General features: G+C 35.9%; 1 protein-coding gene across 1 annotated transcript; it reads left to right on the forward strand.

Annotated features, from left to right (window-relative positions):
* Positions 1-10,984: 10,984 nt before the first annotated feature.
* Positions 10,985-12,417, forward strand: LOC111877298 (probable carbohydrate esterase At4g34215). The gene is made up of 2 exons (XM_023873825.3): positions 10,985-11,891; positions 11,982-12,417. Exons 1-2 carry the CDS (start codon positions 11,331-11,333, stop codon positions 12,171-12,173), a joined length of 753 nt encoding a protein of 250 aa, XP_023729593.1. The 5' UTR covers positions 10,985-11,330; the 3' UTR covers positions 12,174-12,417.
* The last annotated feature ends 2,643 nt before the right edge of the window (positions 12,418-15,060 follow it).

The following is a 15,060-nucleotide window of genomic DNA, read 5'->3' on the forward strand; positions in this document are numbered from 1 at the left end:
TAAAAAGAGCTCTAAGTGCAAGGATTCATCAAGCAAAGTTCTTCAATACCTTATTGTTCATAGCTTGGACCTTTTTCTGTCCACAAGCTCCTATATTTTTGTCCAACTCTTCTAGATCTAGGTTTTGGGCATATTTATTCAAGTTTGTGTTGTTTGGGGTAGATATATCTCCTAAAGTTGACAACGTGGATCCTTGATGTCTCAATGTGATCATATGTTCTAGATCTGAAGTATTAAAAATTTTTGGTTCATGCATGGTATTTTGACCTCATTCTTCTCACTTTGATTTAAATTAAGTGTATGGAATGCATTAGACAAGCATGTCCATAAAGCAAGCTTATAAGTGTAAGGAAGATTTCCGGAAAGGATGAGTATGAGGCTTAATAGATTAATGTCTTAATTCATTAATATGTCTTGAACAGACACTACATAGTGGTGTTATGCTCACCATGATGTGGTGGTGGGATTTCTCGTGATTGTTTTGTCATGAGACTGCCACAACATAGCCTATGCTTGGCCACGACGTGGTTGCCAGCTGAGGTTGACTTTGACCGTTCACCATGGAATTTTTTGTCAACTTGAGGGTTTTATACTACTAATTAAGTATTTTCCTCTAATTGATGTATACGTGGTTCATAGTACTAGTCTTTACCTCCATGTTTGATGCGGTGATTATATGTCAATCTGTGAGGCAAGTTTTCTCATTATAATTTGTACTACAGTATGTATCCTTGTATGTTAGGATTTTGATATGTTGTAGTGGTCCATTAGACTAATAGATCTGTTATGATTATTTGTGCTCACTGGTTATTGCTTATGTGCATATGTCGACATATTGTGGTTGGGTTGAGGCAGTCCAGTTGTGTGTTCAACGCCAAGTGTGACATCCCCAAAATCACGGCCAGAAAAGACCGGTTTCATATATGCTTTTAAAATAATTTCAGAGTAAATCCTTTTGATTTAAAAGATTTGCGGAATTTGTTCCCAAAAACAAAATATGATAAAATAATATTTACCAAAGCATTTCATAAAGAAATGTATTTTCATTATATAATCAAAACTCCGGATGTCATGTTCCGATACAGACACAAAAGCATAAACAACAAAAGATACACCATACAACAGTTACATATAACAACTGGTATAATAAACAAAATAACTTGATGATTCATCCATCTTATGCCCTCGCGCCACTACCTGTAATACAAATAAACTTAGTGGGTCAGGCTTGGGAGCTTGGTGAGCATATAGGGTTTTCAACCCGCAATAAATAATTATATTTAATTTCACCAACCAACAATAACCCAATTACTCATTCCCGTTATCCTCACTTTACGTCCCTAAAACAACATCTATCTCAAGGGACCTAGGCTAGGATTTTCATCGGGACGGACATTACTACAAAGGGGGTTCCTCAACAGTAGATGTCCTAAAGGCAACCATGAGGGGGATAGAGTACACCAGTGAACACATCGTTCACAACACCTACAGGTTATGAGCCTGCTAGTGTTCCACAGGACTATCTAGAAAGAGTATGTGGTCGTTATCCATACTCCGCTGAATAACTAGATCAACAACAACAACATCGAGGCCTCTCATCTGTTTATCACACATCAACTATCTACCCATGCTCTACCCAACATATTAGTAGATAAAAATATATATTTTTATACATAGTTTAAAACCTGTATAGCATTCTCATTCAATACATATTCCAAACAACATATGAGACACATACACATAACAAGTATATCATAGAGAATAAATCATATATATGAGATAGAAGAAAGTGAATATACATTCACACATATAACCAACAAAATATACACATAACACGTATTTTGTATAAATACTTCATAATTATGCGTTAGAATAAAGTAACTATACACTCACTTGATCAGAAGATGATCGGACAGCACTACGACTTGCAGAAGTAGTATTCTTCGGTAGATCTGGAAGATCTTCACAAAAACCGGGCTCCTCGCAGGCAAAGCTTCGGCTCGGGAATCTCATTTCTCGGGATCTTCGGGGCTTCGGGACTTGCTTCGGGGCTGGTGAATGATATCGGGGCTTCGGGGTATAAGTTGTAGGCAAAACGATGCAAAACAGGAGAGAGAGAAGAGAATTTGGGCAAAAGAATCGGTTGCCCTCGACTTCCTTTTATAGGGGCTGGAAACCTCGATTACGTTGCGCGTGATTACGCTTGGCGTACTTCGACTTCATGGCATGCGTATGGCTCGAGTGACGTCACTGCATGCGTAGCTGAGGCGGTTCCGGGTACGCTGGGCATACTCCATTACGCTTAGCGTAACCTGATTAATCAAACTTCAAAATTACATAACTTTCGCATACGAGCTCCGTTTTTGACGTTCTTTATATCCACGCGTAGGTGAGACTACGCTCTACAACTTTCATTTAGGCTCTGTCAGCTAAATATTGCTCTAATGTAAATTTCACTTTTTACGTCATTCAGCGTTGGCGGTTCTGTTGCGAAACTTCGACAGATCATAACTTCTTTGTTATAACTCAGATTTCGGCATTCTTTATATATTCAGAACCCTCGTTTCAACTACTACAACATTATCCATAGATATCGAGCTTATCTAACATTTCATTTTGACGCTTATTTTTATTCTTAATTCAATTAAGTCACACAGTTAAGCACAAAAAACATAATACCCAAATAATACACTTCTATTATTTCAAAACGGGTTACAAGGGTTAACCTAGATTATTATATCAACATTAATGACAAGCCCAGAAACACAGGCGTTACACCAAGATATCGGGTTGTCCATTTGATATTGTAGGCCAAGGAGAGTGGTCCATCGGGATTTTGTAGGCTCAGGAGAGCGGTCCATCTAGATGTTGTAGGCTTCGATGTGTCACACCCTTGGCCTGGTGGCGGAAACACCGAGCGGCGTGAGCTTCGGAGTTGTTGGCTTTCTGTAAGAGGCCTTCGTGTCGAGTTCCATTCCATTTTATAGTCTGAAAGTCGTTTGTACTCTGTGTATTAGTCTTTTATCTCTGTAGGTTGACCTAGGAATACATGTGATTTTGAGAGGGTCAATATAATGTTAGTGAGTTCACAGGTTTAGTAAGTGTGAAAATACTTTGTTGATGTTCTTAAGTTAGATCTCATTGTAACCTTATCCTAGGTTAGCGTGTTTGCGTATTTTGTAGTGTTTTTGGTGGTAGGATCCATATAGTTTAATGACTAGATCTGGATCCTGATTTGGATAGAATATGTATATTTTACTTGCTACCATATCTCAAGTTTAGTGTTTTGATAATATTCTCCTAATATTCTTATTGTGTTGTATGCACTACTTCCCAAGGCGTACATCAAGAATAGTGGATGTTGCATTCGAATTTGTTTCCTCGAGTTTGTGTGAACTATCACTATGTATAGTATTAGTAGTTCATGAGAGTTTAGTTTTTAGTTTGAACTAAACTCGCTTCCCCGCGTTTGTGTGTACTATCATTACTTGATTAATTCTTATTAATAGTTTATGATAGCTAGTTTTAGTTTGAAAAAATTAAGATGAGTTCCTATAATCGAGTTATGATTGTTGATCCCGTAAATACCGCGACGCTTCATCGGACATCACTATGTTTAGAAAGTTATGCTTTTTTTGACCTGCCATCAAGTTGTAGGTAGTAACCACAGGTGGGAGTGTCAATCCCATATAGATCTATACATATATCTCTCACTCAGTTAAGAATTAACGATTATAGGTCGGGCAATAGCTGAATATATATATATATATATATATATATATATATATATATATATATATATATATATATATATATATATATATATATGGTAAAAGTGAATATACCCTTAAGGGTATATAAGCTTAGGTACACAAATTCACCATACCACGTCGTTTTGTATCATATAATACATTCTAATTGTCCAATGTTCTTATAATTTAGCTTCTAACTTGATTTACTTCCATAATTTTTATAAATTACACATTTATATTCCTTTTACATAATTTTCATTTCCAACTACAATATATACAGCCAAGTAGGTGGTCGGCAAAAATATGTGATGTAAGAGGGAGATAATAGTGAAATTTCGAAAATCTTGAAAGTAAATCAAGTTAGGGTTAAAGTTTAAGAACATTATAATGAATATATCAAACAAAACGACGTATTATGGTATGTTTGGGTACCTAAGCTTATATACCCTTAAGGGTATATTCACTTTTCCCTATATGTATATATATATATATATATATATATATATATATATATATATATATATATATATATATAGTCTTCATAGCGTAGCCGAGAATTTGGGCAGAGTAACACTAGGTACTAAGCTTATCCAAAGGTGGCGATAATATTGAGTTTTAGTGTTTCCTGGAAACTGGCCAACGTGACAACTAGGTATGATCTTATCTATCATAGTGGTTCAACATAACAACCAGGCATAATATTAACTAAAGTATTTGGGCAGTGTAACTACCGGTCATAATATTATCCTAATGTTATAGGCATAATTATCTAACTATAATTAGTGATAACTATGTAAATTTGTATTTTAGAGATGTACCCCCCCTCCCCCCAAAAAGAGTTGAAAATGAAACCGTGAACTCACCTAATAGTTATGAAACCATTGATATAGTGTAGAAATCCACAAGCTAGGACTTCGATAGACATTTGGGATAGTAGAACGAGAATCGATATATATATATATATATATATATATATATATATATATATATATATATATATATATATATATAGAGAGAGAGAGAGAGAGAGAGAAAGAGAGAGAGAGAGAGAGAGAGAAAGGGGTGAGGAAAATGGTTTGCTGATGCTTCTTATTTATAGCAGGTTTTAGGGTGCGCGTCATGAATTGCGCACTGTCTAATTACGCCCGAACGTACAATAATGCCACATGTTGTCTCCTCAGTGTGCCATGTCATCCCGTATCTTTATGAAATTATGTGTAACTGCGCGCGACGTACATGACGAGATAATTCAACTTCGAAAACTCATAACTCTCGCATATGAACTCCGTCTTTTCGACGACTCTTATGTATTCACGTAGTTTTTATTATCATTAAAAATCATATCTCCCTCATATGATTTCCGTGTTAGGCATTCTTTGCTCCTTAATTCCTACTTTAAGTAGTATTACGTTTGCCTAGTAGGTGAGTTTTCCCAAAAGTCGACCAATCTCCTTGTAGTTTTCGTCGTTGCAACTTTTTAAGTATGACAGACATTTATTTCCTATAAATGTCATATCCCGCTCGTAGTATGTCATATTCTTGTCAAATTTATATTTCTAGTATATTAGTAGCATGTAGAATTTAAATAAGTTAACCTGCTCGCAAAGTGACGCGACTTTTTATACACTTATTTTTTGAGCCTACTGTTTTGACGTTGATAGGAGTGATGGTTGGAATTTTGGGTGTTTACAAGATTGTGTTTTGACGTTGGTTGTCGATAGCGGGTGGGGGCGTCTTTCCTGAGTTGTCACATGATGGCAGTCCAACCATGTGTTGTAGTCCTTAGGGCATGCATTGTATATGTATTTTTGTGTGAGGTATTTTATGGAACTGACTAAGTTTTGGCTTATATTTGTGGATTTAAATGTTTTTCAGGTACTTACCGGATCACGAAGGCAGGACTTTACACACACACGCATCAACGATTGAATGGTTCGAGATTCTGTATTGTTTTCCTTATAACTCTTATTTGAATTATGGTCTCTGAACAAATGGTCTTGACACATATGTATCTTTACAAAAATAGATGTTTATTCTATTTTAAAAATGAAAAAATTATTCTGGAAATTATGGCTTTATGATTTCGTATCAGAGCACTGGTTTGAGGTATTTGCATGAACACTCGTGTGATTCCAAACTCAAACTATGGATCTGAGAAATTTTATAAACCTTTTTGAAAAGAAATAAACTTAAAGGAATAAATGAAGACGCAATGTGTACAGTCAGTTGGAGCTCAAAGGAAAACGATCTCCCAAAATATCCATACATGTTGATATGTTATTGATGTTATATTATGAACCACATGCTAGAAGTAGGCAAGGATCTGCTTAGGGTTGCATGTTAGAATGCATGTTTAGGAGAGATGCATGTTTGTATTTGAGATGTGAACTATTACCAATGCATGATAGAGTGTAGGATAAAGATCCTCAAGAATTGTGTGTTAGAATTGTCTAATCTTCATGATGCCTTATTGACTATTGGATTTTCTACTCGAATGTTGCTTGCCTTGTGCTATGTGAAACCTTTATTAATGTTATTTAACTATTGACAAAATATGTTAGGTTGCATTTCACGAAGATTAAATAGTTTTAGAATGCTTGAGTTGGCCATATTGCACAACTCTTGTTTGAGTCCAACCGTTGTAGTGCAGGATCTTTCAGTGGAATGATTGTTTAATCTTTGATGACTGTAACTGTAATTGTAAAATAGTTAATTGACACTGGTAAAAGTTTCTTATGCAACTAATAGCAGGGTGAGGTGGAGTTCCTAGTGACCTAATAAAAGTATTAAGGCATACTAGTGCATGCATAGGTGGAGTTCCTAGTGACCTCATAAAAGTATCGTGGCTCTTTTGAGCGTATAGGTGTGTGTTAGTACACCTAGTTGTGGTCAAGTGTAGTGACCTAGAACTTTGGGATGATTCCTGAAACAAATGCAGATAGGTGTGGAAGGTAGTATGGGCCCATACTACTGGAAGCATAGGATCCGTACGAGGGTCAAAAAAAGTCACAATGCTACTTGGAAGCTGATGAGTGTGCTTTAGCTTTACGGGTTAGTTGAATATGTTTTATCGTTTGCAGAATGGTGTTGATTGGTCAAGTGGGGAATGGTTTGGTGCCTTACGATCACAATGGATCGAGGTCAAGTAATGTTGACTTATGTGATATGGTTAGTTTAGAAATCTCGAGGGGATTGTTCAAAGTGGTATCAGTTACGGTTACGAGTATCAATAAGGAAGTAAATGAAATGATCAATAAGTTATTGGCATCCTTTAATGTATCGAGGTAGTCACCAGCTAGTGATGCTACTTGCCTCGACATGGTCATATATCATCCTCCCACCATTGATGGGAGGAATGTTAAGGTACTTAGCGCACGTTGGATTGTACCATGAGCTTATCGTTTTAGTGGTTAGAAAGTGTCACGATGTATTGTGAACCAGTGGTTGTATTATTCATATGGATGGGACCGATACTCATTTGATTGAGACTCTTAGGTCTCATATCGTTAGTCTTAGTGGCATGTTTGGGTGTTAGTGCATTGTTGGGAGTCGACAGACTCAATGACCAGCTGGTTTGGATCTTAAGGATAGTATAAGTTTTTTATGTTGATGTACACCTGAGCTAATGAGGGATTTGGATGCAACGTGAGATCTTTGAATTGACCATCATTATGATCGTGGGGGTAGCAGGTTGGTGATGACTTGTCAGAAAGTTAAGTGTGTAGTGAAGTTTTTTGGGAACAATTTTCTGATTTGGGATTAGGAGAAATTCACAATCGGGATATCATGGGTATTTTCCTACATGGTTTGGTGGTGTTCCTAGTCAGGAACTAGGTGCAGGTACGACAAATGAATGACCATCAGTCATAGATCATGGCTTCTGGAGTTTAGACTGACGAGTTCCCGACTTTGGGAGTTTATTGATGGAATTAGTTGTAGTTCCATTTTTTGAGAAGTCTTCCGGTCTAAGTGGTTTTCACTTGAAGTTTGGTCTTTCAGTTAAGGAGAGAAAGATAGTTGTTTCGGATGAGTACTTTTAAGTTATTGGGTTGTTGTTAGCAGCTATGGGTTTCTGAGTGATCTCTCGACTTCTCTGTATAGATGCCTTGATTTCGAAGTGGTTTGAGGGAGTTGTGGAATATGTTGACGTTTTCAGTGTTCCAATACGACGATTATTTCGCTGAGACTCGTGTTGGGAGTCGCCTTTGTTTTCAAGTAGCAGGTTCAACAACAATGAATAGTCAAAGGTTCTGTCTTCTATTGGTATCAGCAATATAATTCGGGGTCAGAAGGGTTTCGTATGGTTCAGGTTGTGGAGTGAAGTCATATTGACTATATTATGGGATGGTTTTTCCTACTTGAGAGTCAGACAAGGTATTGGATTTCCGAATTTTTGGTAGAGTAGTGATGATTATTCATTATTGGTTAAAGTTAATGGGCCAGGGATTCATTATTTGTCAGGTTATGTCAGTTTCACTAAGATTGGATTTTGATTGTATTATGGGAGGGCAGTTACCTATATGCGTTGATTTCTTAGTTCGGATCGGGATTATGGAAGGATTGTATGAATAGTATAGGGTGTAGTAGGAAGTGATTTCGAGGACAAAATCTAACTTAAGTGGGGGAGAATTGTAACACCCATGTTCCAGGTTTGTTAAACTAACTTTTATCAGGGACCAAAGATGAAGTTTTGGAGGAAATTCTGTGCCACGACATGGCCAAAGAGGGCCACAACGTGGAAATTATTTAATGGATTGTGTGTTATTGGATTGTCATGGTATGGCCAACGGTTGCCACGACGTGGGAGCTGTCCTGGCCCAAGTCTATGATTCTTTAGGGTTTGCTTCATATTTAAACCCCTCTAAGTCATTTTTAGGGATCCTTATCAACCTTCATCACCCTCAAGTTTCAGAAACCCTAACCCTAATTCCTCCTTGAGAGTTGTGCGTCCATTGTGGTGACCTTGGGTGCTTGTGAAGGAAGAAGAGGCATTGGAAAGGATTGTGGTGCTTTTTGGATGAAGTGAAGATCTCTTTTGGGTATCTCTGGACTTTTTAAGTGTCCAATTCCTTGCTTAATGGCTTAAAGTGGTTAGATCTTGATTATTGTCCCATCTCCTTCATATTTAAGTAAGTTTGGAAGGAAGAAACTCATAAAGTTGGCAACCTTATGACTCTCCTAAGTCCCAAGAGTATCATATGTTGTAGATTTAGTCTTTGGTGGAAGTTCTCGTCATTTGCTTGAGTTTTGGTCTTTAGAGCTCATTTTGACCTAAAATAGATTCTAGTCATGTATTGAACATACGTGTCTATAAAGCTTCTATCTTTATGATGGATCTCGTATTAGAAAACCCTTCTTAAGTGGTTGGATTAAGGACTTTTCAGATTAAGGGATTAATGATTTAGTCATGGTGGTATTTGGCTTTATTTGGGCTTAGGGTTGGAGATCTGGATCTAGTTGGATGTCTTAATGGATAAAGTTGGAAACTTTATCCATTTAGACCACATAATGGACCAGATATGAGCTTTGGATCTCTTGAAATCGAGGAAACCTGCTTAATCCATCAAACTGTTGGAAACCCGGTGCCCACGCCATGGCTATAGACCGCCACGGCATGGCGACTGGGAATTTCCCTTATTTTTGGTTATATGAGGCCCACGACGTGGAGGTTGGCTAAAGTCAACATTGGCCGTTGAATTTTGGTATGAGTTGACTTTTGTTCAAATTTCTATTTTTAGCAGGTAGACCTAGGGTTTGCCTTGTGTGAATTGATTAGAAAAGTTTAACACCCATCCTTGGCGGTGAGATATGTTAGCTGTGCTCAGTGCGACATTGAGTTGGGTTTTAGTCGACTTTGTGATCCAGGTGACTTTTCCTCACTGTACTTATGGATCGAAGGCACCAATGTCAGCCCACTGGATTATGTATCATGGTATAATGGATACTGTTATGCTAATTATATGATAGACTGGTAGATCTGTATGATTACCTGTGTTACTGGATATGTGATAGATTAGTAGATATGTATGATTACTTATATTTGCTGGCTTTTGAATGTTACTATATATGTCGACATGTTATTGTTATTGTTGGGTTGAGGCAGTCCTACTTTGTGTTAAAGGCCAAGATACACGGGGTGCTCTGGATAGAATGTAGGCCCTATGTGGCCGTCCAAACAAGTCGAAGGCTCGGAGAACGGTCAAGATAGGTTGTAGGCTCTGCAAGGCGGTCCAGTCATGTTGAAGGCTCTGATAGTGATTCATATAGGTTGTAGGCCTAGTGAGGCGGTTCAGTCATGTTGAAGGCTCATGTATGCATGTTGTTATCTGTTTGGTTGTGTGTGGTATTTTAGGGGAACTTACTAAGCTTTGACTTACAGTTTGATTGTTGTGGTTTCAGGTATTTCAAAGGTCAGGGGCAAGACACATGTTTGATCATGCACATCATCCTAGTTTTCATGTGTTTTACAATTTTGGGATACTCTAATTCATAATAACGACTTTTGTAAACTATGTTTTGTAAACACTTATGGTTTTTTGATTCGTTTCGAAAATGAAAATTTTACCTTGATTTTAGGATGTTATATCTCTTTTGTTATGTTACTATATTAGTGCATCTTCAAAGGCTTTTACAGACATTTCAATATTCTTTGATGCAAGGTTTACCCGGTAACTTGCATTATCCAGGTAAAGACGACTATGTAGTATGTTTGGTACTTTATCATTGTTAGGATCTGTACTTAAATGCACCTCCTATGATGTGTCTTTTAAAGAAATTTTTGCTCATCATATAATGGTATTGTTTTGTGGGTAGATTATTTTGAAACGCTACACTTTTGTCGTTTATGCACCGCCTTATTGTGACTGAGTCGGTATCGGTCTGGCAGGCCGACACGGATACACCATTAAAACCCATGTCACATCTGATGAGAAAATCTCCTCCCAACAAACGATTATAAATCACCCTTGAAACCAACAATTACAAGTATCTTTCACACTTCGCTCTTACATTCTTATATAGAACACTCTTAGTTGTTATCAACAAACTTTTTAGCATTCGGTAACATCAATCACATTTGTAAAATATGTTTGCAAATAGTTGTTATCAACCAACTTTTCAATGACAACTAATTTTTCTTTCCAAAAAATTTAATGATAAAACTACAGGTGAAGGGTATAACCATAGATCGTTAGCATTTATTTTCCTTTTTCTATTCTTTTCAAGTCAAGAACATGAAAACCGAATATTACGCTTGTTTATTTCTTTCTATACTCTTAACTTTCGATTTCTATTCCATTGAAAATTGAAACATGGCGTAAGGGTGCATCAATCTTTTTATATGATGATATTCTTTTTTAGTTGAGTGTGATTTTTCCAATCAACGAATTTGATTACTAATGTTTCTATTGGCAAGAGGGCCATTGTATTTGTATACATGGGCTCATCAATTGAAGATGGATGATTCTTGATAGGCGTACTACAAACAAAATAACAAATCTAAAGCCCTTCTTGATTCATAAAAGATAAAAACCCCTTTAATCGAATCCGGAATTCGTCAACTACTGAACAACTGCAACAATGGGTCTTTCCGGTTCAACCCAGAAAGATGATCAATCCACCACCACCACCGTCAAAAAACAGATCTTCATCTTATCCGGCCAGAGCAACATGGCGGGTCGCGGCGGCGTTAAGAACAAACGTTGGGATGGGATAGTCCCGGACGATTGTAAACCTGATCCTTCCACTATCCACCGTCTCAACGCTAACCTAATCTGGGAAACTGCCCAGGAGCCACTCCATGCCGACATCGACACAAAGAAGACCTGCGGTGTTGGCCCCGGAATGTCATTCGCTAACGCCGTAAAGGATTACATCCCCGGAGTAATAGATCTCGTGCCGTGTGCAGTAGGTGGCACCGCCATCAAGGAATGGGCTAAAGGGCAAAAGTTATATGAAGACATGGTGAGGAGGGCGAAATCGGCGGCGAGTAGTGGCGGAGAAATCAAAGCGATGCTTTGGTACCAAGGCGAGAGCGATGCGCCGTCGCAAAACGCTGCTGGGTCTTATAAAACGAACATGGAGACTTTAATCCACAATGTTCGATCAGATCTTGGACTACCATCACTGCCAATTATTCAGGTCAATTACTATTTACTAATCTCACCGATCTTACATCTAATCTCCATGATTCGTTCAGTGAATTGATTGGGGGGTTTTGGGGGTAATCAGGTGGCGCTAGCATCGGGTGATGGCTACATAGAGGTAATAAGAGAAGCACAGAAAGCAATTGATCTACCAAATGTGGTGTGTGTTGATGCAAAAGGGTTGGAATTGAAAGAAGATAACCTCCATTTAACGACGGCAGCTCAGGTTCAACTTGGACACATGTTGGCCGACGCATATCTCGCCCATTTCGGATAGGCGGCTCCTCCGCCGGAGCTTAACCGGATACTGTCTGTAATTCGGATGTTTAAAGTATCATTCACCAATCACTAGCAATATTTACTATCTATCTGTTATTATTGGTTTGATGTTCGTGAAAACCAAATGTGAAATTGGTATTGTTTATCGATTGAAGGATTGATATTTTTTTCTATTGTGTAATGTTATATTTGATACATCGTACTCGCTATTTATAAAGTGTAATAGGTAAATAGTTTTTTTTTTTAACACATATATGTATAATTTTTTTTTTTTTTTTGCTATGGGTTTACTGAGTGATTTCATGGGTTACTTTTTTATGCAGAGATAATGTTTTGTTGGATCAACAGGAAATGGGTTCAAGATTAGACCTTTCAGATAAGTCCAGTCCCTGAAAACGAACCTAATGTGACTCATAGGCAACATAAAAGCAACAACAACAAACCCTATTTATCACATTCAAATGGGGTAAAGCCGTAAAGGTAGGTGGACCTCAGCAGTTATACCTCATAAGTCATAACTCATAGAAGAGCTACTGCATCATATTAATGACCTTCTGTATAGGACAAAAGCCAACGTTATTATGAATGAATGATTAATTGCAATTTACAAAAAAATGACGTATAAATGGATTTTTCAATGTTTGAGGATTGTAAAAACGAAAAAATTATCAATATTGTAAATTGGTTATATTTAAAGGTTTTATGATATGATCCGATAGTCGCAATGAAACTATTCACCGAAATAAATTAATCACCGTCCGAACACTATTTGTCGCCACCGTTTATATATATATATATATATATATATATATATATATATATATATATATATATATATATATATATATATATATATATATATAGAGAGAGAGAGAGAGAGAGAGAGAGAGAGAGAGAGGTAGGTTCCGTTGAGATTAAAAATAAAAGAGATCTCGAGATTCAACATCAGCCACGTATTTCACATCTGCCGATCTAACCCTTCGACGTAACCGCCACCGCCACCACCACTACCACCACCTTTGACACCAGTCGACCTCACCATTGTCACATCCATTACTTATACCACCGTCACCTCTATCACCACCACCTCTTCTGCGACTAACTGTAATAATCATTTATGATTACTCAATCTGTGAACAGACATATATATATATATATATATATATATATATATATATATATATATATATATATATATATATATAATCATTTATGATTATGCATATACGTATAAACATGTATAATCCTTTATGATTATACCTCTCTGTCATATAATCATTTATGATTAGGTATACGTCGTTGCTGCTGGTATGCTGGAGCATTAGAGCGGCAAATGCGAAATATGTGGTTGCAGTTTAATCTCAAGATCTCTACTTTTTTTTTTTTTAATCTCAAGTTAACCGTCCCCTATATATATATATATATATATATATATATATATATATATATATATATATATATATATATATATATATATATATATATATATATATATATATATATATATATATATATATATTGGCTTTTGTTAATCTAATTCTCCCATGCAACCAAATATTTAATTTTAAAATACATAATCTAACTATCGACGCTCTTGTCTTTTATATTATCAAAATTCTATTAAATTGTCAATTGAAAGACCTAACAATTATTAGTTCTTATAATTCAAGTTCACAGCCCATTAATAATAATTATGGCTAAGCTTTACTTGCACTAAGGTCCAATATAGTTTGGCCCATAAAAATCAACAACTCAACACTACAATTTACCTAAGTATCATGGGCCCAAACACTAGTTTAGATCCATAAGTTTTAAGTCCAAAAGAAATACCAGCCTAACTATTAATGAAGAGTCAACTAGTTTAGATCCATAAGTTTTAAGTCCAACAGAAATACCAGCCTAACTAGTAAATACTAGAAAGGTTACCCCGCTACGGGGGCCAAAAACTTTCAATGTTGTTTCCAAATCGATAAATATGACAGTCGTAGATAGTGCAAGGATGAAAAGCCCGGTGCAAAGCCCGGGCCGTTTTTTTCATGTCTTTTATGAAAAAAATGTAAAAGTTTTGACTGTAAGGACCAGAAGTGTCAAAATGGCTAAAAAATTAAAGGGGTAGGATTTAGCAACCTTTTAGAAAAGGGATCAAAGTTTTCAAACCGTTAAAGTTTTGTGGCAAAACATTAAATATTAAAAGGTTCCTAAAAAGTGTAAAAATACTGATTGTAGGGTCCAAAAGTGTCAAAATTGTTAAAGAATGAGGAGTAAAGTTGCCAAAAAACATCTAAATTTACTATTCCTAACTTTGAAACCTAACAATAGTATAGGGACCAATTCTATAAAAAAATAGCAAATTTACTATTCGTAACGTTTCATTTCTTTAATATATATATATATATATATATATATATATATATATATATATATATATATATATATATATATATATGTTAATTATACCACTTAAATTATAAAACGTAAATAAAACTTCATAATTATGACAAAAGCACAATCATAATTCATAAATACAAATAAATTATTCAAACTAGGCGAATGTTCGCGCATTGCGCAGTGGGATAATTATGTAGTTTAATATGGTTATATATGGTTTAATGTATTGTGAATAAACCATACATAAAACTTGTATGTGATTAAATAGCATGTATATTTTTTGATTTACAGATTTTGTATCATAATAAATAATGAAAATTTTTTACTATTAGTTTAAAATTTTAAATGTAATTTTTATGTAGACATTAGTATCTAATGTAATTAGTTGATGATTGATTAGATATGGATTCTCATATGTGGGTGTCTATTTATGTTGAACCTCATAAAAATACATATTTAACGACTTTTATTAGTTTTACTATTGAATAGAAAATGGT

Source organism: Lactuca sativa, chromosome 5 (assembly GCF_002870075.4).
Source record: "Lactuca sativa cultivar Salinas chromosome 5, Lsat_Salinas_v11, whole genome shotgun sequence".
NCBI classification, from domain to species: Eukaryota; Viridiplantae; Streptophyta; class Magnoliopsida; order Asterales; family Asteraceae; genus Lactuca; species Lactuca sativa.